At 46.3% G+C, this 26012-nt stretch overlaps 1 protein-coding gene across 1 annotated transcript in view; it reads left to right on the plus strand.

Moving 5' to 3' along the window:
- The window catches only part of DONSON (DNA replication fork stabilization factor DONSON), a 99388-nt gene that overhangs the window by 9304 nt on the left and 64072 nt on the right, over window positions 1-26012 (plus strand). Inside the window, exon 2 of the mRNA XM_085621361.1 lies at window positions 7795-7872. Within this exon, the coding sequence (XP_085477487.1) occupies window positions 7795-7872 (78 nt within the window). The remainder of the gene's footprint in view (window positions 1-7794; window positions 7873-26012) is intronic.

A 26012-nucleotide genomic window follows, 5' to 3' on the forward strand; every position in this document is an offset into this window, starting at 1 on the left:
GGGTGATGTTCCAAGACTTATGTCCCCGCTGGCCTCTGCCGGTGTCACCACCTGACGTTCCTGATCCACTAAGACTGCTTCTGGCAGTGACAGTGTTGGCTGGTATTTCTTGAAGGACATGTTTCTGGTCAGTCTCTCTTCCTCGCGTCGCAATAACTCTGGTGCCTTTGACGCCTACAACAGTCCATGGACTCTCTTCATATGGCAAACGGAATTTTCCGCTCATCACCCAGTTCCTGAGTAAGACCATATCTCATCTTGCAAACCGGGGTTGCTCACGCCGTTTTTTACTAATTTTAGCATGGGCTTGGAGACGTTGGTCATCCACTTGAACGTTATCAGGTACCTTGGGGTGACACTGTGGGTGATGTGGAATAGTCATTGACTACTCTTCCCATGAGCAGATGCGCCGGAGCTACTCCTCTGGTGGTGTGGGGTGTCTGACGGTAACTCCGTAGAAATGTAAAGATAGCAAGCTCCAGGGACTGTCCTTTGTCAGAGGCAATCCGTATTATCTTGTTCAAGGTTTGCATGAACCTTTCGATTTCCCCATTGGCCAGGGGCCATCTTGGGGTAATCCTCCTGTGGCGAATGTTCAAGGACTTGATGCAAGTTGTCAGTTCTTGCCCTTGAAAAGGGGGTCCATTGTCTGTCTTCAGCTCCTGGATAAGGCCATGGGTCGCCATTACTTTTTCAAGCTTGGGAATCGCCTCGGCAGCACTGAGGGATGACACGATTTCGACCACAGGATATTTGGAATGGTCCTCAAAGACAACAAACAGGTGCTGGCCATCAGGCAGGCTGCCACAATCCAAACTGACACATGACCAGGGTAAAGAAGGCCTTGGTTCCGTAATAATGGGAGCAGGACGAGGAGCGTCCCCAGTTACTTGACAGGACAGCCAAGAACGAACCGTGGCCTCCACCAGCTCGTCCATGAGGGGAAACCAGACCTTAGTCCGTAGTCGTGACTTAGTTTTGACCATCCCCTGGTGTCCGATGTGAGCTAGCTGAACGACCTGGGTTGTGAGGGCCGTTTGAATGACCAGTCGGTGTACCCTCAGGAGGCATCCTGAGATGTCTTCTGTGAGCTCATCTTGGACGTGATAGAGGCTGTCCATAATACGCTGGTCCTCTACGGTCAGAATTTTCCACTACTCTCTGGCTCGGTGCCATTGACAATGCCTCAGAGCTACCTTGGCCCGTTGCAGACAGTCGTCCTTCTCTGTCTCGGTTCGCAGGTCGTTCATGTCACTGGGCCCTTTCTCTTCTTCCGGGACCATGTTCACCACCTGACGAGGTTTCCGATATCTCTTTGATCTACAGACGATTTAAAAATGGTTAAATCGCCCACATCTTGAGCACCTTTTCCCTTTGGCTGGGCAGTCCGCTGTCCTGTGAGGTGTTCCTCCGCAGTACCCGCAGGTTTTCGTCTGCCCCTGGAACGCCGTTCCTGCGTCTTTTTTTTTCGTCCAGCCATTCGTCGACTTGGTCGTCAAGACATTCACTGGTTCCGTCTTGACTGGGGATTGGAGAGCTGCTTCCATATGAGCCGCCCGGGCTTTGGACAGTTACTTCGTGCGCCCCAATGTTACTATGTCCTGTAGTGGCTTCCCATATTCCTCCCAGGATTCTTTCGCGGAGCTTGGCAGATGCACAGCCCTGGATGATCTGTCCCCTTATCTCCTCTGTTTCGTCGCGGAAACCACACGTCGACGCCAGGTTCTTGAGGCGAGTGTGAAATGTGTCAAGGGACTCATCTGGGAGTTGGTGCGCCTGCCGGAAAATGAACCGCTCATAGTCCTGATTGGCCATTGGCTCAAAATAGCCATTGAGAGCATTTATCAGGGTGTTATGAGTCTATGGCGTGGCTTCGTTGAGCGTCTTGGTTATGTTATGGATGTCTTTACCCCTTAGATGCAATAGCATAGCTCGTTTCTGATCTCTGTGCACCTTGGTGGCTTCAAAGAATATCAATAGACGTTCCACCCAGTCTTTCCATTTGAGGGCGAGTGAAGACTGGGAGCCTTCCACGATAAAGGGCAATATCGGGGGAATTGTGGACATGGTGACCCTCAGTGACTTTATAGTGTTCCACTTCAGATGCTCTGTGGAGGTGATCTCCTGGCTGCCAGCGTTTTGGTTCCCTTTTTTTCTTTGCTGTGATAATTTCTATGAACAGCCTCCCCTGGTGTCACTTGCTGCAGTGTGCTTGCTGTGCTGTCTCCTCTGGGGATTTCCTTTGGGGGCAGGAGGTTCATTTGCTCACGAGCCTCTCCCTGCTGCAGTCACTGATGGGCAGGTATTCTAGCGCTCTGTGGGCATTAGGCTCACTTGCTGGTACGGATTGGTGGCTATTTTTTTTGTTCATTTGATTATTTCTCCAGCGCGCTGTGGAATTCACTGCCTCTTCTCCTCCATGTGCGCGCCGAGCAGAGAGGCGCCGGACGCAGCTGTGATCGGTTGGCAAAACACTGGGCATGACACTACGCATGTGGAGTAACGCACGCGGAGACTCCAGTAGCGGAGCGGCTCACACGCGGCGGCAGTTCTCACGGCGGTATCCCAGCAGGAGCTCCCCTCATCACGGGCACAGTACACGTCAAGCCGCCTCCGCACGGCACCCACCCACTGTGGCACGAGTGCCGCATGGCAGGTGAGCAGCCCTCGCGGCTGCCACTCGGTGCGAGAGCGGGGCACGCCCACCTCTCGTCACCAAATGTTATGAGGACCGCAGAGCTTGCGACCTCACGAGGGCGTTTGTGTGTGGGGTTGAAGGTGGCCTGGAACACAACCACAGGAGCCAAGATTCTGTGTTGGGGGGGGGGGGGGGGGGGAAGAGAGTCACTCTCGTCGTTCGCCTGACTGGTGTACGCCCGAGCGTCACCCATTTATTAACGTTGGGGTCACATGACCCTACGTGGCGTGCCTGTTGCGTCACAGGCACGACACAACATCCCCCCCCCCCCCCCCTCCCTGCACGCTGACCCCTCGCTTGTGCCCATTTATAGATCTTGGACCTGGTGCACACTTGATAACTACGGTTGTGCATCTCTCGCCTGCTTTTGTGCTTTCGCCGCTGCCCCGTACTATGTTATTTAACTGTTAGATGTTTGGATGGAGGAGCTGTTGCTCTCTACTCCCGCAATGGTTTTCTTGGTTTACTCCCCTTTGCTCCCTGCTGACTCTGGCTGGCTCCCTTCGTCTCTTCCCTAGGCGATGCACCGCCTCCCCGAGCGCAAAATTCTCTCACACTTGCTGAGTCCATGGCACGCACTATTTTTCCTCTGTCTATGGGCAATGTATCGAGTGACTAAAATCTTATCGCCTGGAATGTCAGGAGTATAAGAGCTGCTGCCAAGCGCTATCCTGTATACTCCTACACGAAACGCAGAGGGGTACCTATCGCCCTACTGCAGGAGTCCCACATGTCTGGGCATGAGCTTGGCAGACTACAGCAGTGTGGGTGACCTTTTTTCCACCTACTAGTCTGCATTTGCCCGGAGAGCGCTGATTTGGGTCGGGGTGGGGTATTCCATTTTAACTCCTCAATGTGGAATTGGATGTAGAAGGCAGATATGTGCTGGTAGAGGGCACCTTAGATGGGTGTCCCTTAGTGCTAGGCAGCATATATGCCCCAAGCATGGTACCAGTAGGTTTTTTTTTTTTTTTTTTTTTTTTTTTGTGTGTGTTTTGTCCTCACTCGCTGGGACGCCCTGGATATTGAGTGGTGACTTAACTGTGTTCTGAACACCAGCTTAGACCGCTCCATGCCACTGCAGCCCCATACAGCTGCAACGAGCTGTGCATCTGACCCGCTGGCTCCAGGATTGAGCTCAGAAGGACATCTGGCGCAGGTATCACCCACTCTCCCACAAGTACTCATTTTGTTCTCCCTCTTATCTGGATGTGCGTCTTGGCAGGCTTGCTTGCTCAGGTCCTCTCTGCAATACTTTTTTGTGACTAGACTACTTGGGTCGACTGTGTCCGATCGCAATCGGGTCTTCGGATACCCTCTTTGCGCTTGCTGCTCTGTCCCCTTGAAGGCCAGGTGTTCTGTGGCCATCGAATGGGCCGCCTCCAAAGCCACATTTCGGGGCACTGCTATTGGCATGGTAGAAGGAGCTTGTAAAACCCTGGGGAGAGAGCTCCATAACTGCAAGGAGTCTATGCTTCCTCTCGATTCCATGGCGTTGCTGACAGTTGAGTAGACGGACCCTCCTGACACTGTGTGCTCATCATGCTAGCCTCATTGACTGCCTTAAATGCGTTAATTACGCTGCATGTAATCACACTGAAGCTGATAAATCTGGCACTCTCCTTATGTGGCTACTCCAGCCAGACCACACTACTTCGATCCTACTTGTGCCCTGTGCATATCACATATGCACCTACCCAAGTAGACATACTTGAGGACTTTACCTTGCATTATGCGGGGTGTACTGACTCGGCCCAGACCCTACACTCGAGGGCATATTGGACTTTTTTTCGGAGGCCTTTCTTTACCCCTTAACCCAGATCAAGCTGGGTCAGTGCCATGCGCTGGCTCTTCCCATCGCCTCTGTGGAGGTTGTAAACATGCAACCAATAAACCCCGGGGGCTGGATGGTCTCCATCGAATTTTACTGGGCTTACATTGACCTGCTTAGAACATCTCTACAACACGACAATGACGGATTGTCTCCTCCTGTTGTCATTTCGGGAGGCCTTTCTCCTCTCCATACCCAAACCTGGCAAGGCTGCATCCGATATTTCTTAATGGTGCCCTTTAACGATGCTTAATACTGATTATAAAATTCTCAGCACAGTATTGGAGTGTCTTTTTCCCCTGGTCTCTGGCCTCATGTATGCCAAACTGCATGACTGATATTGGCCTAACTCATTCTCTTCAGGGGCACTAAATAGGGGTGTTCTGTATGTATGCTGGAACATCAAGGGAGGTTCTGCTTGATCGCATCCACGCCTTCTGTGTAGATTAGGTGACTTTCTACTCTACGTTTGGGATGTTCGAACCAAGTTCGCACAGGTTGCGGGTCTTCGGTTGAACTGGCAGAAGTACTGCCTCTTCCCACTGCCGCCCACTATGGACAAATCTAGAGTTAATTAGAGGTGCGGACGCTTATAATGGCAACCTCAAACGTTCTGTTATTTGGGAATCCAGATTTATCCTGAGGAGTGGGATGGTAATGTTGGAAGGGCAGTGACCAGTATATGCGACCAGATCGTTCTCTGGCAAGCCTTACCTCCGCTGTGGTTGGCAGAGTAACTCTTTAAAATAATGTTGCTGTGTCTGCTGTACTATTTTGCTAACCTGTCCCTTGCTTCCCCATCCCTCTATATTCCTCACCTTCAATTTCTTTTTTGGGGACCCCCTCTGGAGGGATGGCTGCCAGAGTGACCTTACTCAAGTTGTTCACGGCCACGATGGACTTGGCACCCCTAACTGCGAACACTATTATTTAGCCTCACAACTCCAGTGGGTGTGCGTAAGGTTTGCAGGGTGCCATCTGGATGACACCGCCTCGGCCTCCCCACCTTGTAGTCTAAACCAAGTCCTTTTTAGGTCTCGCCTGACCCAGCGCATGCGCTGGTCGGGCGAGACTTATTGAGAGGGCTCCAAAAAGTGCTACCAGGCCAGCCTAGAGCTACAGTGCATGTGCGCGCGCGCTGCGTTTTACCGCGATTTCCTTTCACTTTCGTGGCCGCTTTGATGTTTGATCGCGATCCCGATCACTTTCACTTTCACCGCCGCTTGGCATAGCCAATTAGTCTCGCTTTTGGAATCTTATAAGTATTTAGTTATGCAACTGTTGCATGGCTAAACACTTAGAAGGTCCCAAAGGCGAGACCTATTGGCTATGCCAATGCTTTTGACTTTTTCATCCTAATCAGACTAGGCCCCCTGTGACTCCTCACATCCTCTGGGTTGCCTTTTTATGGTATAGAAGAAGCCTGAGTGATACTAAGCTGTCTTAGTCCTCGGCTGTTCCTCTGCAGGGCTTCCCGAGTTGCTGGTACATGGTGTTGCCAGCGGCACTCCGATTGGCACACAGGGGCATTTAGACCTTGGCCGATCTTTTTGAGGACGGTGCTCCTATATCTTGTATATTAGCTGATTGTTGCGGGGTCCTGAGTGGACACTTCCTGGCACACCATGCTGTGCTCTGGGCACTGCATGCTACATAGCACAAAACTATCACTGAACCCCCAATCTCATTCTCTCTTGTAATACCTTCACACACTTGGAACAGGCAGCCGCCTTATTACTTGGCTGTCCGGGGCACTGCAAGACCTCTCGCAGGCCCTCCTTGCGAGCCAGCGTTACAACTAGGTTAATCTAAACAGATCACCACCTGACAAGGAATTGGACAGAATCTTAGCCTACCCCGTGACAATATCGTGTAATTCCCAGTTCAAGTTTCCGCATTCTTTACGCTTTCCAGGGCCTACCTAACCCTAGAAAGAATCAGTAGATACTTTGCTGGTGCTGACGCTGCTTGCCCTCGTTGCCTCACACAAGATGCTGACCTTTGTCACATGTTTTGGACATGCCCATTGCTTGCGCACAGTTATGCAATGGTCTCCTCACACCTCACAAGTAACTAATTTAATCCCTCTCCATACATGGGAGTTGTGCACCTTGAGCTGTTTGCCATAACCTGCAAAATGGTGAGTTGAGACACACTTCCTATATCTTACCATGCTCCTGTTGTGGTGCACCTTAGCACTCCACTGGAAGGCTGCTCAGCCTCTGAGTCCGGTGGCGTGTAGACTCTCGACCCTGGCTTGGGTCGAGAGCACCGCCCTTCGCAGGGAGGCTGCCAGGGGACATCGCCAATATCCCATCACGATGGAGTGGGACTCTCTCCTATTGCATTCCCGGAAGTAGGATGCACCAACTTCAAACCTCACTCCTTCCCACTTTGACAATGTACAGAACATCTGTACCCCCATGCTGGTATCCCTTCTGTACTTTGCCCCGGACTCGGGCCCTTCACTGCCTCGTTTTGCACACTTAATGGCGCAACCTCTTCAACTGCGCACAGCATCGCCACTCTCTTGTGTTTCACACAGGGAAACCATTCTCTTTCCCTTCCACCCCCTACGTTGCCACCCCGCTTCACCATCCTATCTCTGCCTCGATCATTTCCTTCATTTTCCGCCCTTCTTGGGTTATGTCTATGACCCTATTAAGCCTACTACCTCAATTATTTCTCTGAAAGATGATTCTTTGTTGCTGTTAATATTGCATTCTATAAACGCTATAAAGATTTTTATTTTTTAAGAAATTGATTGTGCTCACCCATCCATTGCCTTTGTTCAGGGGCTATTGAAAAATAAAAGCCTAAAGCAAATTATTTTTTACTTCGGCTGTGTTTCCTTAAACCCTCCCATCAAATGATGGTCTTTCTGAGCCTACACTCCCGAGTGAGTTGATGAAAGCCCCTCTGACGTTTCTGGGCAGAGCACAACGGTTGTGCAAAGGCAAAATGGATGACCGCTTCTAAGATAACATGGAGGAAACTGTGAAGGTGAAAACTAGATTAGATGCAAAATGGCACAAAAACATATTCGTGACCAGTTCCAGCTTGTCCTGATTTGGTGTTTTTAGTGGCCAGATATGAACAGTAGATTGCAACAAGTTCCATGCTTTTAGTATGTATTTTGGAACTAATGCATGCCACGTCTCATGAGCTGGGCCTGTTACTTAGACGTTTGAGCTCTATGAATTAAGCATCTTGATATCCTGTATTGCACATGAAGATGAACTTTCTTTTTTTCTTCTTTGTATAGTTGTCGGACTGTGTTGACGACAATGCTGTTTTGGAAGATATCTTTTCAAGGACGTTGGTTGCTGCTCCACTCCTGAAGGTAATCTCAATTTATTTTTATTTTATACTTCATTTAAAAAAAAAAATAAAAAAAATACACTTTGGCATTGTATGTTTACGATGCAAAATGTGAAGTTGGCATCTAGTTTTTTTAATTGTATGCGGAGGGGAGCCTTGTACTTTTGTTTCAGTAGGCGGTCATGCTGTAGTGACACCAAAATTACCTGGACCATTCTGCTTATGTTCTTGATCTGATTCTTTATAGTTTTCATCATTATACAGACATTGACAAAAGCGATTAGAGGACCTTTGTTTAGAGCATGCACACATAGACGCAAAAGTTGATCACAACATCCAAACTGAGCAAGGCACCACACTGGACCGATATCTCTACCACAGAAGCACAATTTATAATTACTCATGTCCTTGTAAGACCATAAGCAGTTTTGGCCAGAACCAGTTTGTATATTGGGAGTTGTAAAGGTCCTACTTTTAGTGCTATTCAAAAAACAAGTCTTGAGTGGTCACATTATGTTGGCTACTTAGTAGTCATGCCTTGCACTAGTGCCAACACACACATGTTCTTTAGCCTATTTACATTTTGATGTAATCATTGTGTCTTACACATTAAATCTTTGGAATAAGATACTAACGAGTCATGTTGCCATTAAGTGCTGTTATGTTATATATGCAGGCTGTTAAAGGAAATCCCTGCCTCAAATTTCTGTGAATTAAATTTCTACACTTGCTGCAGTGAAAACAGCAGACACCACATGAGCATATTTTAAGTTCTAAACTTCATACCTCAAGTGCAAATAACTTTCGATCAATCAGTTGCAAAGCTCCCTCTTTCTGCATCCAATGCCCTTTTATCTAATCTCCAAAAAGCTTCATATGAATGGCACAATTGTTCTTTCATGAAGGCAAACCTAAAAGTAACCTAGTGATATTTTCCAAGGTTGCATCAGTAGTTGACTGGCTAAATTATTTTAATAATGACAATTCATAATTTCAATATTGTTCCTTTCTCCCAGAAAGGAAAGCCTATCTGGTCACTTGTGATTGACATTTTTATGTGTATCATTTATTTCCTGCGGCTGTTCTCCAAGTCGATCAAATTTATTTCATAGTACTTAAAATAAGTAACCAGATTATGACTACAAAAGGTAAAACGTCTGACACAAAGTTAAAAATGTATAATACAATCAATAATGGCACCCACTCCTTTATGCAACTTAAGCCAATTGAAAAAGTAATTTTACTGTAATCCAAATGCTGACCCTCCCCTTATAGATAAATGTATTGAAAAGACTTGAACATAAATTCATACCCAAAAGCGAGAAGTAATTGTAATTTCCATAGATAATCATATTGTAACTCTAATGTTAACTCTAATCGTCTATTTAATTATCTGCATTAACCCGATTTTGGGTGTTCTTTGATAGGATATAAAGTAATTTTATTATAACCCACCTGTTAGTAGTTCTAAATTTTCAAATATTTATACAAATACGGTCATCCCTAAATTAAATATAATTTGGTGGTATTCCAGGAACCATTATGCCAGGTTATTCTTTGGTTGCTTTCCTGATATTTTGGGTGAAATGATGATTTGGCTCACTGAATGCAGGAGAAATAAAGATTAAGTAATGGGGTGAAGTAAATATCAGACATCTGAATCCTACGTTACTTTGAATATCTTAGTTTTGCTCTGCTTCCTACTTGGACTCCTACCAGCTTTTCTGATTGCACTTAATGTTTCTAATATCTTGCACATTGAACAACATTTCGCTACCTTTGCATATTCTCCTTGCAGACTCTAGGTATTTCACTCAGGGCAAGCACTGACTCCTTATACTCTTATGTTTCAGCATTTATCTGGCTCTAACTTGCTGTTCCACTGTTTGCCATAATTTTGTAGATGGGAAGGAGCGACCAAATGTATATATTTTAAGTCGAAGAATCCTGACTATTCGTAACTCTTAAATTACATGACTATAGAAGTTGGGCTAAATCTGTGTACATCTATGTGCTTAAAGCTCTTCAACATTCTTCCATACACCCGCAACCGTCTCTTCTATAGAGACACTAGCTTCAAGAAACCTCATTAGTTTAAATCATAAGTGTAAAGCCTATTCCTGAGCATCGTATGTTTGAAATGTGCTGGAGACTGTATTGTTTTCAAAATGGCACTCTTGCAACATTGAGAATGTTGTAGTTAGTAGGCCCAAAAAGATTTTAACACGTTTGAAAAGTTATTGTTTCCTCAATAGTGTTTTACTTTCAAGAGTGAGTGTTCACTGCTTACACCTGTGTAAGGCAAGGGAATATTGGGTAGTTGGCCTTTGCCACATATCCCTCGTCATACCCTATACTCTTCTAAAAGTAGTGGTAACTGCTTAGTGTCCAGTGTGACCGGAAGAAGACTGTCTTTAAAGGTTAAGTGGATCCTTGCCCTGCAGCTTTTAGACCTTGAAATGCTGAAGCTAACAAGTAGGTAAGTCTTGTGTTTTTCTGTGTGGCTATGTTCTCCTTAGATCCCCTGTTACCCATTCATAGATCGTCAGAAACGTTGGTTGCATCTAGGACAACTTTATTCAGATGTCCTTTTTCAGCAAGTGGACCTTTAACTAAACAGTTGATATGGTCTGTATTGACAAGATCAGCTTTAAGCTGGCATCCAAACATAGCTCAGCCAAACTAGAAACCTAGAACCAATAAGCAACATCTTTGAAAAAACTGTGAGCTGAGGAGACCTGTAAATATACCATTCTGGACAGAGGAAATTAACTGGAAATGTTTCTTTGCACGGTTCCTTGTACTCCCACACAACCTTTACTCAGCATATGTTTTAGCTTTTAGAAGAGCACATAGTTTCCTTAAATTGGGAGATGCAATCCTCAAATTTTAAGCAGCTAACTGGAAACTTTTAGCACACCCAGTTGGAAGGTAAAGGAACATAATCTGAAGCGCATTTCTCCTCCGGGGCATGCTGTTAATCTGTAGCACCACATCAGCTACAGGGACAGACAGAGTAACGAGGCAGAAAAGAGCAGGATGATGGAGGTTCAATGCCCATGCAAGATCTTTCTGCCATATTGAGGGAAGAGGTGTGGCGCAGCGGCCAGGGTGACTGACTCCAGAACCCGGAGGCTCACAGTTCGATCCCCAGCAGCACATCAGCCCAGCACCATGTGACTCTGGGCAATAGCTTGCTTATTCTTCCCGACGGCCCCCAGCGCCTTCACACCCTCGGGTAATTGTTTGCGCTTTGCAAATACACATATGGAACTTTCATAACCAAGCATAGATATCTGATAATAAAGATTTAAAACTGCATGAGTAACAGGACCTGTGCTGTCAAGAGGACTGAAGGAAGCTCACACTGGTCACTGAGGTTGCTGTTGGTTAATTAATTACCTAACCGTATGAAGATAGTCTTTGTCATTGTATACTTTATCTAAGATGAACTCTTCTGATATACTTTATCTAAGATGAACTCTTCTGAATAGTGATTTGAGCAGCACTAGGTTGGCTGTCTGGTGGCCCGCAGTACACTCCTCAACTCTGACAAGATTTTCCTTTTCCCCATCAGAATGCATGGGCAATGAGAACATAATCTACTAAGCACTTGATCCTAATCACGTGCGTTAGATTCGTCCATTTTGAAGTCTGTAGCCTCCCAGTGGAAGCTAGAATAATAAAGATAAATAGAACAGGATTGCAATTTTGTAAAATGCTCCGGTTCTGTCATAGGGTGTTGATTTAATCACCGCAGTGTGGTTGCAGTTTTTGCAGCTGTTGTCAAGATCCTTCTAGTCCTAGTGTTACTTATAGTATGGTGTTGGACGAGCTATTATACTGGTTATAACCTTTTTCTTGGGTAGTCCTTTCCTTGGATTCACCTCGTTCTTACTCTGCTTTATACTTCCCAAGACTACGAGTGGTAGCTGCTTTGCCCCTAAATTCAGACTGCAGGCTAGGTACTATGAGAATTAAGATGAAGCCCATTTTGTAAACCGTATGTCAATCATTTAAATACATGCAGTGGAAACCGTAGACAGAGAATTACACATAATTTTACATCAGAATCAGTCAGGTTTTCGGTCAAAACACTCTACCGAGTCTGCCCTACTGTTTACAACTGAGACTCTCCGTATGGCCATCTAACAAGGAAAAAAGGCTGTCCTAATTCTACTTGACCTGTCGGCAGCCTTTGACACGGTCTCACATAACATCCTAGTGGACCGTCTAGCTGCCGCAGGGGTAGATGGGACAGCCCTGACCTGGCTGAGAAACTTTCTCAGGGACAGACACCAAATTACAGTATTGGGCCAGTACCAATCTGAAGCAAAGGCCCTTAGCTCTGGAGTTCCCCAGGGCTCGAGCTTAAGTCCTATACTTTTTAATCTGTATTTGGCTCCCCTGATAGATTTGATTGCTTCCTTTCATATCAGTACCATCTTGTATGCTGATGACACCCAGCTTATGCTAGTACTAGACAGGGAGCAGGTTGGCGCCGAAGAAAATCTCAAAGGATGCCTAGCTGCAACATTTAAATGGATGACAAATAACCACCTTAAATGTAATGCGGGTAAAACGGAAATTCTACCAGTTGGGAAAGAAAATCTGTTTTCCCCGATAGGATGTTGGCCTGATGGGGAGGAAACTCCCCCTAATACCATCACATCAGTCCGGAACTTGGGCATTACATTTGACAATCAGTTGTCCTTTAAACAACAAGCTGTTGCAGTAGCTGGCACGTGTTTTCATATCACTAAAACCTTGAGAAAGTTCTTCGATCTCCTGCCATTGTCAGCCAGGAAAACTGTTGCTGTAGCCTTGATTACTTCTAGGCTGGACTACTGTAATAGTCTATATGCTGGAACCAATAGATCGGTACTCCACAGACTTCAAATGGTCCAACATGCAGCAGCCTGCCTAGTACTAGGCTGGCCACGCAGATCATCAGCTTCCGCTGCAATGGATGCTCTACACTGGCTTCCAATTGCAAAGAGGATCCTTTTTAAGGTCCTCTTGATTACCTTTAGGGCTTTTCACCATCAAGGCCCTAAATATCTAAGCCAGGGTTTTAGACTATATAATCCAGTACGCTGTCTAAGGTCTGTGGGTCAGAATCTGTTGGTTATCCCTAAATTCAGACTGACAACAAAGGGGGGTAAATCTCTGTGTTGGGTGCCAAGGCCTGGAACAAGCTCCTCCTTTTCTTACGTTCCATGTCGGATGAAACCCAATATAGGAAAGCACTAAAAACCTGGGTATACTCTATGTCCGATTCAGCTTGCATAGCAATGGTTTAATGATGCAGTGTCCTGTGTGAGATGTTTGTCTACCTCTTCCCCCCCCCCCCCCCCCCCCCCCATCTCGTACACCTGAGTTGGGTGAGCGCCAAGATACTCCCTGGAGTGATAGCAGCGCTATAGAAGTGGATTTTACATTACATTACATAATTAGTAACAGGTAATCGCAATTGTCTGTTTGATGGCCAATAAGGTCGTAGTCAAATTGTATGCATCGAATCTGTGGTTATTGCAAATTAGGTTCCATCAGAGATGACCAGAAACAGTGTCTTTCAATTTAAAGTTGGAGGCGACAACCTGAAAAGCAATAGCTATTAGCAGATCAACCTATTTAGCGAGCATGCTATTATGAGAACACTTAGTATGTACCCCACCCTAATTATTTTCTTGGAGAGAATTCCGGTGATGCAATTAATTTTGAACCATAGTAAAGTCCAAAACTTTTGAACTTTAGGGGAATCGAGGAACATTTTTTTGTTTTTTTGTTTTTTTTGTTTGGGAATCAAGTAACATATGCAAGTAGGAGCCATCCATACTACATCACCAGCATGTCTGTTTTCCTGAAAGAGCAAATTTATGCAATTTTTCAGGTGTAAGGTACATTGAATTATAAAAGAAAACAAGTTTGTAATGGGTTAGCTGAAAGTAGAGGCTTTGTGGAGTATTGTATGGTCTTATGACTTGGTGTTGGATATATCAGAATCCACAACAGTAATTGATAGAATATTCAATGCAGAAATAATTCTGTTGTACATAAGGTTAAACCTATTACTCTGAGTAGAGGTTAAATTAAATTTAGAAGAGAATTCAGAAAAAGTGAGTAAGACATGATTGTATAATAATTACGAACCTGTTATTAATCCCTTATCTGCCCATTCCTTAAATACATGTCCTTTGTTTAACGTACTCGATGGGACTTTTATTAAATTAAGAGTTGGATGAGTATACACACACAATATGGTTTTAACAAGTTACAAGCATGTGCTAATGTAGATAGCAACAAATATGAGGGTGGTGACAATATAAAGAGTATGTCCATATATGTTAATGGATAATTAGTGAGTTCTAGATCAGACCATAATGTATAAGTTGGCAGAAGGAAATAAGACCATGAATTTGTTTAATGCTAAATGCCCTATATCTTAGTCAGGAAAATTAACTCCTCCATAGGCGTTAGCAAGTTTAAGTCTGCAAAATTGGTCACTGGCATTTTTCCCGATTTCCATAAAATGTTTGAAGTATAGTATCAATTTTCAAAGACAGATCATGGAATTTTTATGGGTAACATCATTTGGAAAGAATTACAATAGGTAAAAGCATCATTTTAACAGTATGCAATCTATCCTACCAAGAAAGATACAAAAGGGACCACTTCTCTGTAGAGGTTCGAAGTTGTTCTGATAATTCTGTTATTTGCCTTAAAAGTTTCCCTAAGTGAACTGCATTACCAAATTCCTAACACTTTAAACTTAGACGAACTCCAAGTGAGACCCGTATGTGAAAACTGATCCTTAACACAGCATTTATTTAAAGACAGCCCCTCCGATTTAGTTAAGTTTATATTCAGAAACTTTAGAAAAGAGACTAAGTTCATTCAGAAAAGCTGCAAGCGCAGTTTCTGGAGATGACCTAACCAGTAGAAAATATCCAGCATAAGCAGTAAATTTGATATGTTGTGTTCTTTTTCTTTTAATTTGGAATCTGGTGAATTGCGGAGAGGACGTACGCTGAATCAATAATGGCTCTAGAGCAAAAATAAAGAGAATGGGCAATCCTGTTGAGTACCGTGTAGAAGAGAAAAATAGGAACCTAAATTGAAGTTTAAGGGGCAGAATATAATATAAATTTAGATCTATAAGGTTAAAACCAAATCCATGCCATTGTAGGGCTTTCCTCAAATTGTTAATTCACTCAGTCAAATGCTTTTTCAGTGACTAAAGATAGGTTTGATAAAGAATGTTTTAAATTAGAGCCAGGATTTATAATGTTGAAGGGCGAGAACTATCGGATATATTACAACTTTTCAAATATCCAGTTTGTTCTAATACAATTAAATCCGGTAAATGTTTCCAATGTGAGCACAAGTGCCTCTGCAAAAAACGTATATTCTATATTTATTAGAGAAATGGGTCTGTAATTCTGGCATGAGGTGCGATCCTTTCCTTTTTTCGGTATAAGACAAATCATAGCTTCAGTGAAAGAACCTTGAAGCATTCAAGGAGAAAAAGAAAGTTAGGAGTTCATAAAATAAGGGAATTAAAAAAATTGGAAAAAATAAAAATTAATTCGACAGTAAAGCCATCTGGGCCCTGCGAATTGCCATTGGGTAGTCTTTTCAGTGCTTATGGAAGTTCTTGAGTTGACAGTGGTCGTTATAAATAAGAGAAGTGTAAGGACTGAGGGGCTGTTTTTAAAAAATGTTTTTAATTTGGATGGATGAAAAGTAATTGGCTAATGTATACGAAGGTTTGCAATCTGGGGTATAATATTACACAAAACTACTCAAAATGTACGAATCTATAACATGAGTGCCGTATGCATTGAGGATTGATTTTAATATTTTTTCTTTCTGTTTTAAATATAAGAATTTACAAGCAGTTTGCCAGATCTATATATATATTTTTTTTTTTTTTTTTTTGCCGTTAATACCAGGAATTCAGTTTCAATAAATAACCACAAGCTTTGTTGGTGGCAGCTTTTTAAAAGTGCATTTTATAATGAACAGATTCCTCTAAGTTATGTTATTTTTGCAGGTACAGTACATATTTTGTACAGAACTAAAGATTCCTTTTCAGTTTTACTTTTTATTTTTTTTAACCGATACATCATTAATAATGAATACTGCTTTAAGAGTATCCCAAACAGTGTGTAAGGAAATGTTGTCTGTCATATTGTGTCATAGAAAATCATGAACAAAATTCTCCTATTGTAACAAAATATCAGGGTCACTGAATAAAGCATTATTAAATCTCCAGCGTATAGATTTAGTTTTTTTGTGCAGTATGTCAAAATCTGTCCAAAAAAGGGCATGATCAGAAAGTACAATACAACCAATTTCTGAATTAGCCAGTGCCTTAATCCTATTTTTAAAAAACACATTATTATTGAATTTTAAAAGCAACATTGCTGATTGCATCGGACAATTACAAATCATGTTATATACATGCATCAGGTAGCGCGTTAATGCATAGTACAAATTTGGTACATTGTCTCATCAGCCACATCTCTAAGAGTTCAATTTGTATCCCCTGGGCATCTCCACGGTGTCGCGTGGGCTGTTATAGATTAGTCACTCAGATCTGTGTCGGAGTCTTCCGGGTTGGGGGGAGCAAATATTGCCTCAAAGTGCCATTTTCCCCATACTCTTGTCCATTTTCGAGGACAACCTCTGTGGATAAAGACTTCCTCTCTGCCACCATGGCCTTATCTAGATTGTGGCACCAGTGCTGGTGCATGGGGGCTGCCAGTGCTCCCCACGTTGTGCAATGTTGCGCTTAGCAAGTGTAATCCCCAGCGTCGCCCAAGCCTGCGCCGCGTGATTAAGGTCTGTAGGCTCCCATATGTTAAGGCAGCACCAGGGCTTCCTGGGGACCTCCACTTCACTTACTCGGGTGATAGTAGCCATGACTGCTTCCCAGAATTACGCTATAATGGGACAGTCCCATATTGTGTGCTGAAACGTGCCTAATTGTCCACATCCCCGTAAGCAGAAAGGAGTCTGCCCTCCCAATCCTGTGAAACCTTATTCTGGTATAGAATGTTCTATGCAGTATTTTCAATTGCATAAGTTGGGGACGGGATTGCCACCTCCCGCGGGGATGCCAGGGCCTCTTGCCAGTCTTGATCTAGATCCCCCAATTCTGCCTGCCACCTCACTCTGAGGGCGTGTGTGGGGTCTTTTTGATTTTCAGTTTATGGTAGGTGAGGGAAATTGCTTTTTTTGGAGAGGTGGTCTATAAGGAGGCGGTCCTCAAGAGGTGAGGACTCGGGGAGGTTGTCCCCTTGGGTTAAGGTCTTAGTGAGTACATGCTTGATTCGTAAGTAGCGGAACTGTTCAGAGTCTGCCATGTGGTATGTTGTTTGCAGCTGAGCAAATGTCACCATTTTCCCCCTCCTACACAAGTCTCCCACCCTGGAGACTCCCAACGATCAAAGTCTTTGCTGTTTCGAAGCTTACCCAATCTAGGGGTGTCCCGTAGTGGCGTATGCTGGGTGATTACCCTGTCCCAACAAAGCATGCGCTGTGCCATGACCCAGCTGTGAATCGTGATTGCAGTGGGGCCAAATGGAGTGCGTACCTTGGCCTTATTATAGAGTGCCCCTAGTAGTCCATCTGTGCCAAGGGTGTACCTATCGAGCCGTAAGGCCTGCTCATCCTGCGCGGCGTGGAGCCACTGGTTCATTATTATAAGTTGGGAGGCCCAATAGTACCACTTGACATTAGGTAGGGCGATTCCGCCGTTGTACCACCCCCTAGTGAGTTTGGCCATTGCGATGCGAGTAGATCGTCCGTCCCAGAGGAGGAGGCTCACCTCCGCCTCAATGGACTTAAAATATGAGGGAGGGAGGGACGGGGGTAGGTGTATTCTGGAGGGCATATAAGAACCTGGGGAGGGCCATCATCTTAAACAATGCCGCCCGGCCCAGCAACGTCAGGGGCAGGGAGTACCAGTATTTCACATCACTTTTGAGCCTTCTTAGAGGAGGCTGTGCTCATAGAATAAAGTGGGATTAGGGGTGATGTGGATGCCTAAGTAGTTAAACCCGTCTTGACTAGTTGGGATGTTCACTCCTCTAGGGAGACGCGGGGGAGGACCATGGAGAATGTACATGACTGACTTCTCTGCTGAACCACACGCTTTGGACGCTACGCTGCTTGCTGGGGGCTGGACGCTGGTTGATTCACTCACGGGACTGCGAGGACCACGGAGCATTGCGCTCCTCCAACTCTGCTCACCTGGTTCCTCTTCCCGCCTGGTTCCTCCCTCAACCGCCACGCCTCGCGGCCCCCGCTGCGCGGGTGCCGCTCGTTGACCCCAGGTGTATAAAACCTTGGCTGGGGCACTTCTACGGTGGGACTCTCTGCTGAACCACACGCTTTGGACGCTACGCTGCTTGCTGGGGGCTGGACGCTGGTTGATTCACTCACGGGACTGCGAGGACCATGGAGCATTGCGCTCCTCCAACTCTGCTCACCTGGTTCCTCTTCCCGCCTGGTTCCTCCCTCAACCGCCACGCCTCGCGGCCCCTGCTGCGCGGGTGCCGCTCGTTGACCCCAGGTGTATAAAACCTTGGCTGGGGCACTTCTACGGTGGGACTCTCTGCTGAACCACACGCTTTGGACGCTACGCTGCTTGCTGGGGGCTGGACGCTGGTTGATTCACTCACGGGACTGCGAGGACCATGGAGCATTGCGCTCCTCCAACTCTGCTCACCTGGTTCCTCTTCCCGCCTGGTTCCTCCCTCAACCGCCACGCCTCGCGGCCCCCCGCTGCGCGGGTGCCGCTCGTTGACCCCAGGTGTATAAAACCTTGGCTGGGGCACTTCTACGGTGGGACTCTCTGCTGAACCACACGCTTTGGACGCTACGCTGCTTGCTGGGGGCTGGACGCTGGACGCTGGTTGATTCACTCACGGGACTGCGAGGACCATGGAGCATTGCACTCCTCCAACTCTGCTCACCTGGTTCCTCTTCCCGTTCACGCCCCTGACTCCTCCCCCGGGCTTATCTCCGCCTTCGCCCTAGCGCGCTAGCGGTACGCGCGCGGGACGAGGCCCGGGGCGAAGACCGGGCGAAGACCGGGCGAAGAGCGGGCCGTTTGTGGCCGTTCGTGGACAGAAGTGGACGGGACGGGCCAATACTCTGTACTTAGGCTGAGTACAACCCTAGCCTACCTGTCCCAGACCCAAGTCCTACTCCCAATTTGCCGTATACAGCGATGTTGTCACTGAGGTCAGGTAGGAAACTAGCACAGAGTAGTACCGGGGGTTGTGTCTCGGGGACATTAGATAACTTTATCACCAGAGCTGCCCGGATTCTTGAACGAGAAATAGATTTAACAGAAAAAAGACTGTCTCTTGAGCTGTCCTCCAAAAGATCCTCTTTGGGCAGCCTTATGACAGTCTCCTCTCCCATCCCCAGGCCCCCACAACCTATTTCTGATCTTACAGAGCGCATTGGGCTTGGCCCGGATATTGGCTTAGTAACAGGCCCACTGGTTAACACTCCACTTTCTACATCTGGTTCTCCTCCCCTTGGTTTGCCCTCTACCACTTCAGACAATCCTTTACAGCCCCCTCCTGATTTGCCTGGTCCAGCTATCTCGTCACTGGGTGTCTTGTCACCGACAACCCAGCGGACGAACTCGTGTAGGGAAGCGCATTCCAAGGGCAATGCAGCTAATAGTATCAAAATGTCCTCTATTTCTGCTCCCTGTCTCGATCCCATCCTCCCAGCGCCACAGGTTAACTTTGCCACTGACGAGAGTTCCGTGCCCATTTCTCGCCCTGTGCCCCCAACCACTACATTCCCTTTTTCTGCCGCCCATATTGAGGTCTTAGAGCAGCTGTTCAAGGCTTTCTTTACTCCACTATATGAGAAGGTTAATCGTCTTTCCCATGTGGTCGAAAAACTAGAGGTTACGATGCACGCCAACTTGGCAATAACAGAGAAGCTTTCAGCTCCCTCAGTGCCTTCTGGGTCCACTACTCCTCCTGATGTAACCACTGCGGTTGAGGTAGTTTCTAATGACATCACCCCCATGTCTGGAGCTCTCCCTGATCCCACTGTCCCTCTTACAAACACTCCCCATCAGCCACCTTGTATCATTTCCCACCATATTCCAGATAGTAAAGCAAATAACAATAGAAACCAACCTATTATTAACCGTTCCCCCGTTCAGGGTTCCTCTCCATCTTCTGAACTCCCTCGTATTAACCGTCCTTATACTGCTATTCTGGTGGGTGTTCCCAGTCTTATGCAGGGTAAGGCCGAGACTCACGGTGAGTTAAAAAACAAGGTTACTCACTGGTTAAATCGTAACAGGCCTCTGCCCGTTTCTTCTTGTGCAGAAATATTGCTTGTTCGTAGGGTATGTTGGTTGGGTAGTGGGGTTAAGGGAGTGGAGGGGGACTGTGTGCTTGTAAATTTCCGTGATCCCCGGGTGGTGCGTTACCTATGTTCCCACCCTAACATCCCGGGTGCCTCGGGAATTTTTGTTACAGATCTATCCTACTTTTATCCCCCTGCACCTCTCCAACAGTTCAACTCCGGGTCACTTGGTTGGGAGATGGTCTCTAGGGGTCCTCGAAGAGTACAGGGCCTGGATTTCCATCTACCACTATTTAACCCATACGCCCCGCTGAGCGACCTGAACGGGGTTGATTGACCTCTTTGCAACCATAGCCCCGCGCCTTATAGGACCAGTGGCCGGGGCATGCATGGTAGACTTAGTTCGGTCAAGGGGATCTCACCCCCCGGTCTCTCTTGTGACCGCTTACATACACACCCCCATAAGTCCGCTGCACCACCCGCAGTTTTGGAGAGCTTAGATTTATCCCTGCCATGTGCCCCCATTACCACCAGCAGCACATGCTCTGATGTGGTATCTGATATTGGTGGGTTGCTCCTAGTACCTCCATCCCTTGTATTAATCGCTTCCTGTAACCCTGGAATTAAGTTTACGGGTTTGGATGGCGACGAACTCCCTCCCGTGTCTTTAACTCCACTATGTCCCCTGATTCCTTTGGAGTCCTCCAGTTGCCTAACTTTACCTTGCCCCCCCAGTTCCCTTGGCCTCCCCTGGCCCCCCCGTTCTTACCCTGGCTTCCTGGAATATTGCGGGTCTCCGTAGTAAATTAACCAACGAGGATTGGTCTGCTTGGGTCTCTACCCATGATATCCTGGCTTTCCAGGAGATATGGGCTGTCGACCCTGTGTGTTATCCTGGATACGTCAACTTTTTCAAGGGGGCAATAAGTAACCCCAGGGGTCGTTCCTCTGGTGGTCTGTTTTTGGGTTAGGCAAACCTTGAAGTATAGCCTAACCGAAGTGTCTATAGAAAATCTTGACCTTCTGATTATCTCCTTGCAGAGTAACGATGAACCCTCAATATTATTAATTAATATTTACAACCGGGGTCTTCCAGGAGGGCGTGGAACCAATACATTCCTTCAACTGGACGAGTTCCTTGAGACAGTTGACCCCAGTTCCAACGTACTCATTACAGGTGACTTCAACTGTTGTTTCGAGCCACTATATCCAGAATGTGATTCTCTGACCTCGGAAATCGATGTTATTTGGAACATACCTTTTCTCGCCCTCACTCCTATTAAACGCTGGAGTGAATCTGCTGTTCAATGGACGAGTTTATGCCTTGAACGTGGTTTTAGAGCAGCCAACGGACGAACCCCCTCGGACCCGTTTGGCAAAGTGACCTTTTCCGATGGCCGAGGACGTAGTAGTCGAATTGATTATGCTCTAATAAAAGTGGAGTACTGGCATACCCTGGGTGATATGATGCTATGTGAGCGAATTGAGAGCGACCACAATCCCTTGGTTTTGACACTCCTGCTCAGTCCTCAGTTTAGAAACACTCAATCCGAGATACTGACTGCAAATGCCCTTTTAACCAATAATCATCGCAGAGTGCGATGGGATAGGGTTGCCCTTGACAGTGCTATACTTTCTGAGATTGGTGACAAAGTCTTTACAGCAACAGTAGCCTTACAGTCACTTAGGCTTGATAATGGCGACTTTGCCAATGCCACTAATATACATACCAACCTGTTTTTGGACCTAAAATCCATCTTTTCAAAACCCTGCAAGGTCATGCCCCCCAAGATTCCCAAGCAAAGCTCTTGGTATAATAAAAACTGCCGAGATTCATATAATGCTTTGAAAGCTGCTATCGCTTCTAAGGATCAGGCCACCATAAGATCTACGAGAAAACTCTACACCAGGGCCAAAGTCCAGGCGAAGCGTGACTGGGATAATGACCACTGGAGTGCCCTACTGGCAGCCAGCAAATCAAGGAACCTAACATTGTTCTGGCACACCTTGAAGTGGGGTAATACCTCAAACTCTCAGGCTCCCACCAATAATGTTTCTCCGGACAACTGGGTATCCCATTATGAATCCCAGTTTTCCGACGCTGACATGGCCGTTACATCTCCTGAATCATTTTGCTGGGACCCGTTTATACCTTCTAACTTTGAGTTTGATGTTGATGAAGTCAAGATGGCAATATCAAGGGTTCCTAACGGTAAGGCCCCAGGTATCGACTGTGTCCCCGCGGACCTCTTTAAATCCGACCCTGGAATTTGGGCCCCTTACATCGCCCTCTTGGCCAATGCACTAGTTAAAGGGGCCCCTATCCCTGACTCATGGATGGGCGTCGAAATCCTGCCCATCTTTAAAAAAGGTGACCGCTCGTGCCCGGGCAATCATCGCCCCATTAGTCTTATTGACTCTGTTCAAAAGATTATAGCAAGGATGATTTTGGTAAGGGTTCAGCTCTGGGCTGAGCAGTTTGATATTATTTCGCCCCTTCAGGCAGGCTTCCGCTCGTGCATTAGTACCATTGACCAGGCTTTTAAATTCCAACTAATTGTCTGGAAAACGGTTGATCTTTGCAGTGGTACAATCTATGCTTTCGTAGATCTTCGGTCTGCTTTTGATTTGGTCAATAGGACCAAACTCTGGGGTGAATTAGCGGAGCTCGGGCTATCTTCTGACCTCTTAAACATCATAATTAGGTTACATGACAATAACTTTGCCCAAGTCCGCTGGGGTAACCAAGGGCAGGTCACTGATAAGTTTAATGTCAACAGACTCGTCAGACAAGGGTGTGTACTTGCACCTACTTTGTTCCTACTATTCATCAATAGAGTTGTTCAATACTTCTCCGACAAATCCACAGATGCCCCCACACTAGGAGGGTCAAAGGTTCCGTTGCTTATGTTTGCTGACGACACCCTACTCCTCTCACAAACCCTGTCAGGGTTGCAGTCGGCTTTGAATTTATTTTCTTCTTTTTGTTCCGACTGCGAACTGTCAGTTAACGTTTCAAAAACCAAATATATGGTTTTTAATAAAGGGAAATCTGTGTGGGGCCAGGTGACCATGGATAGTGGTGTTCTGGAACGTACAAATGTTATGACCTACCTAGGTGTTTTGTTTGAAAATAAGTTGAACTGGGGACCTCAAATTGACGCTCTTTCTCTCAAATTTGCTCAATTATCGGGCTGTCTGATCAAGGAGCAAAAACGATCCCAAGCAAAAATGATAGGTCCGCCTATCAAAATTTTTGAAGCCAGAATCAACTCGGCAATTTTATATGGCGCCGAACTATGGGGTCATGTAGATCTTTCCTCCCTTGTTATAGCCCAAAACAAATTTTTCAGAAAGTTAACGGGACTCCCCAGCTCAACGCCAGTGAAACCACTTCTTCTGGACCTTGGTTGTTGTTCATTTGATGACATCGCCAGGTTCAAACCTCTGGCTTACTGGAGGAGGTTATGGACAGTCCCCGAATTGGCCCCCTTTGCCAAAGCCCTTATGGATGTTCGTTGTATTTTGGGGACGGGTGACCTCCCTTGGTGTAAACATGTCAGTCTCCTACTGTCCTCTATGGGCTTAGATACCCTCTGGAATGACCCAGCTAATAGTTCTTTTCCCCCGAAACAAAGTTTTAAGACCCTCTATTGGTCCATGATTTCCCAAAAACACATGTTATCTGTTTCCCCTGAGTCCCTGACCGGCAACTTTTATGGATTTAAACAAACCCCTGTTTCCGAAGAGTATTGGGATATCATCACCAGGCCTAGCGACAGGAAACTATACCACCAATTCAGGGTAGGTTCCCTACCCACCAACTCATTTACTAAAAAATGGAAGGGTGGCTCTCGAGATACCTGTAGGTGGTGCTCGGATTGTGTCGAATCCGTTGGCCACATATTCTTTGCCTGCCCGGCCTATGCAGCACCCCGGGCTAAATGGCTAAAACCACTCTGCCAGAATATGGGCACCCGGCAAGGCTTTGTAGCACTCAACATTTTGAGAATCGATACTAGTGAGTGCGTTGTAATTGCTGTGGCTAAATTCCTTGCCTGGGTCTGGATTATTCGTAATCAGTCCTAATAGTTGCCTGGTATGATGCTGTGATTTTCCTCCCTTCTTACAGTGTCACATGGTTTATGTTTTTTTTTTACCTGTTTTTAATGATATTGTATTTTAAATTTTATGCCTGTAAAATGTCTTTCATGATATTTTATCGAAATAGACTATTTGAAATGAAATGACTTCTCCCAATTGATTGTGTATCCCGAGAAAGGGCCATATGATGCACAGATGTCGAGTAAGCAGTTGATCGAATGTCTGGGGAAGGCCATATATAGTAAAATATCGTCTGCATATAGGGAAATGCGATACCCCGGACCACTGGATCTCCCCTGATCCAGGCCGCAAGCGGCTCTAGCACCAGGGCAAATGAGAGCGGGGAGAGGTGACAGTCCTGTCTTGTTCCTCGCCCCAGCAGGAAGTTGTCGGACACCCGTCCGTTAACCACTACGTGCCCTAAGGGCTGTGTAGAGGAGCCGGACCCACGCAATGAATTTGGAACCAAAGCGGTGCAATACTGCAAACATGAAGGGCCATTCCACTCAAACGCCATACTGGCATCTAGTGATAGGATAACTGCCTCCTCCTGAATAGCCAGCACTCCGTGGAGGCGTCGTAAGTTCATTGCAGTGTTACAGCCGGGCATAAAACCGGACTGGTCAGGGTGTATGAGAGGCTAGGTGAGGCTGGAGCCGGGTGGCAAGCGATTTTGCTAATATTTTAGCCTCTGCATTGAGGAGTGAGAGAGGACGGTAGGAGGAGCATTGCTCCGGAGGTTTACCCGGCTTCGGGATGGCCACCAGGGTTGCGGTCCTTTGATCTCGTGGGAGCAGTCCCCGTTCTAGGCTGTCTTCGTACATACGTAGCAAGTGGGGTCCCAGCATTTCTACCTCTTTCGTAGAGCTCTATTGGGATACCGTTCGGACCCAGCGCTTTACTAGGCTGGAGCCCCTTGATGGCCGCCGCGATTTCGTCCACTGTAAATGGTGATTCCAGCGCTTGCATCTGTGTCCGCTAATACGGGCAGGCGAGAATCCTTAAGGAGGTCTAGATTGTCTTGTACGGTGGTGGTCGTGGCGGGTTCGTAAACTGTCATGAAATGTTGTGCGAAGGCTGTAGTTATGCCATGTGGGTCAGTGATGCCAGCTCCGGTTGGCAGGCGTAGGCGAGCCACCCAGCGAGTTGCGTGCTTTTTTTTTTTCTTTACATTTTTTTTTTTTATCTAGCCATGCTGGAAGCTTACCGGCCTTATCCCCCACTTCGTAGATGGTGTGCTGAGTTTTTTTGGCTCGGTAGGCTTTTATGTGTGCGGCTTCGGCGCGGCTCACCGCTTGTTAAAGTTCATGCACCTGTTCCACATGGTCCCGTTTATGTGATGTGATCAAAGAAATGGCTTGTCCCCGCAGGACAGTCTTGTAGGCTTCCCAGAGAGAGGCTGGAGAGGACACAGAGCTTGCGTTGTCCTGAAAGTAGTGTTTCGTGTTATGTAGATTTTTTTTCCCTATGGCCGGGGCTTTCAAGTATCCTGGATGTATGGGATATATACGTCTCCTCCCTGTGTGATATGCTGTATATGTCACTAAAATTGGAGTGATCAGAGATCCCTCTGGCCAGATGCGTGATCTCCAGGACATTGGGAAGGCTCTCAGAGGAAGAGAAAATGTAATCGATCCGGGACATGCTGTTGTGGGCTCCCGAGTGATATGTGAAACTGCGGTCTGTGGGATGACTTGTACGCCA

The sequence above is a fragment of the Triturus cristatus genome, chromosome 8 (genome assembly GCF_964204655.1).
Source record: "Triturus cristatus chromosome 8, aTriCri1.1, whole genome shotgun sequence".
Lineage (NCBI taxonomy): Eukaryota > Metazoa > Chordata > Amphibia > Caudata > Salamandridae > Triturus > Triturus cristatus.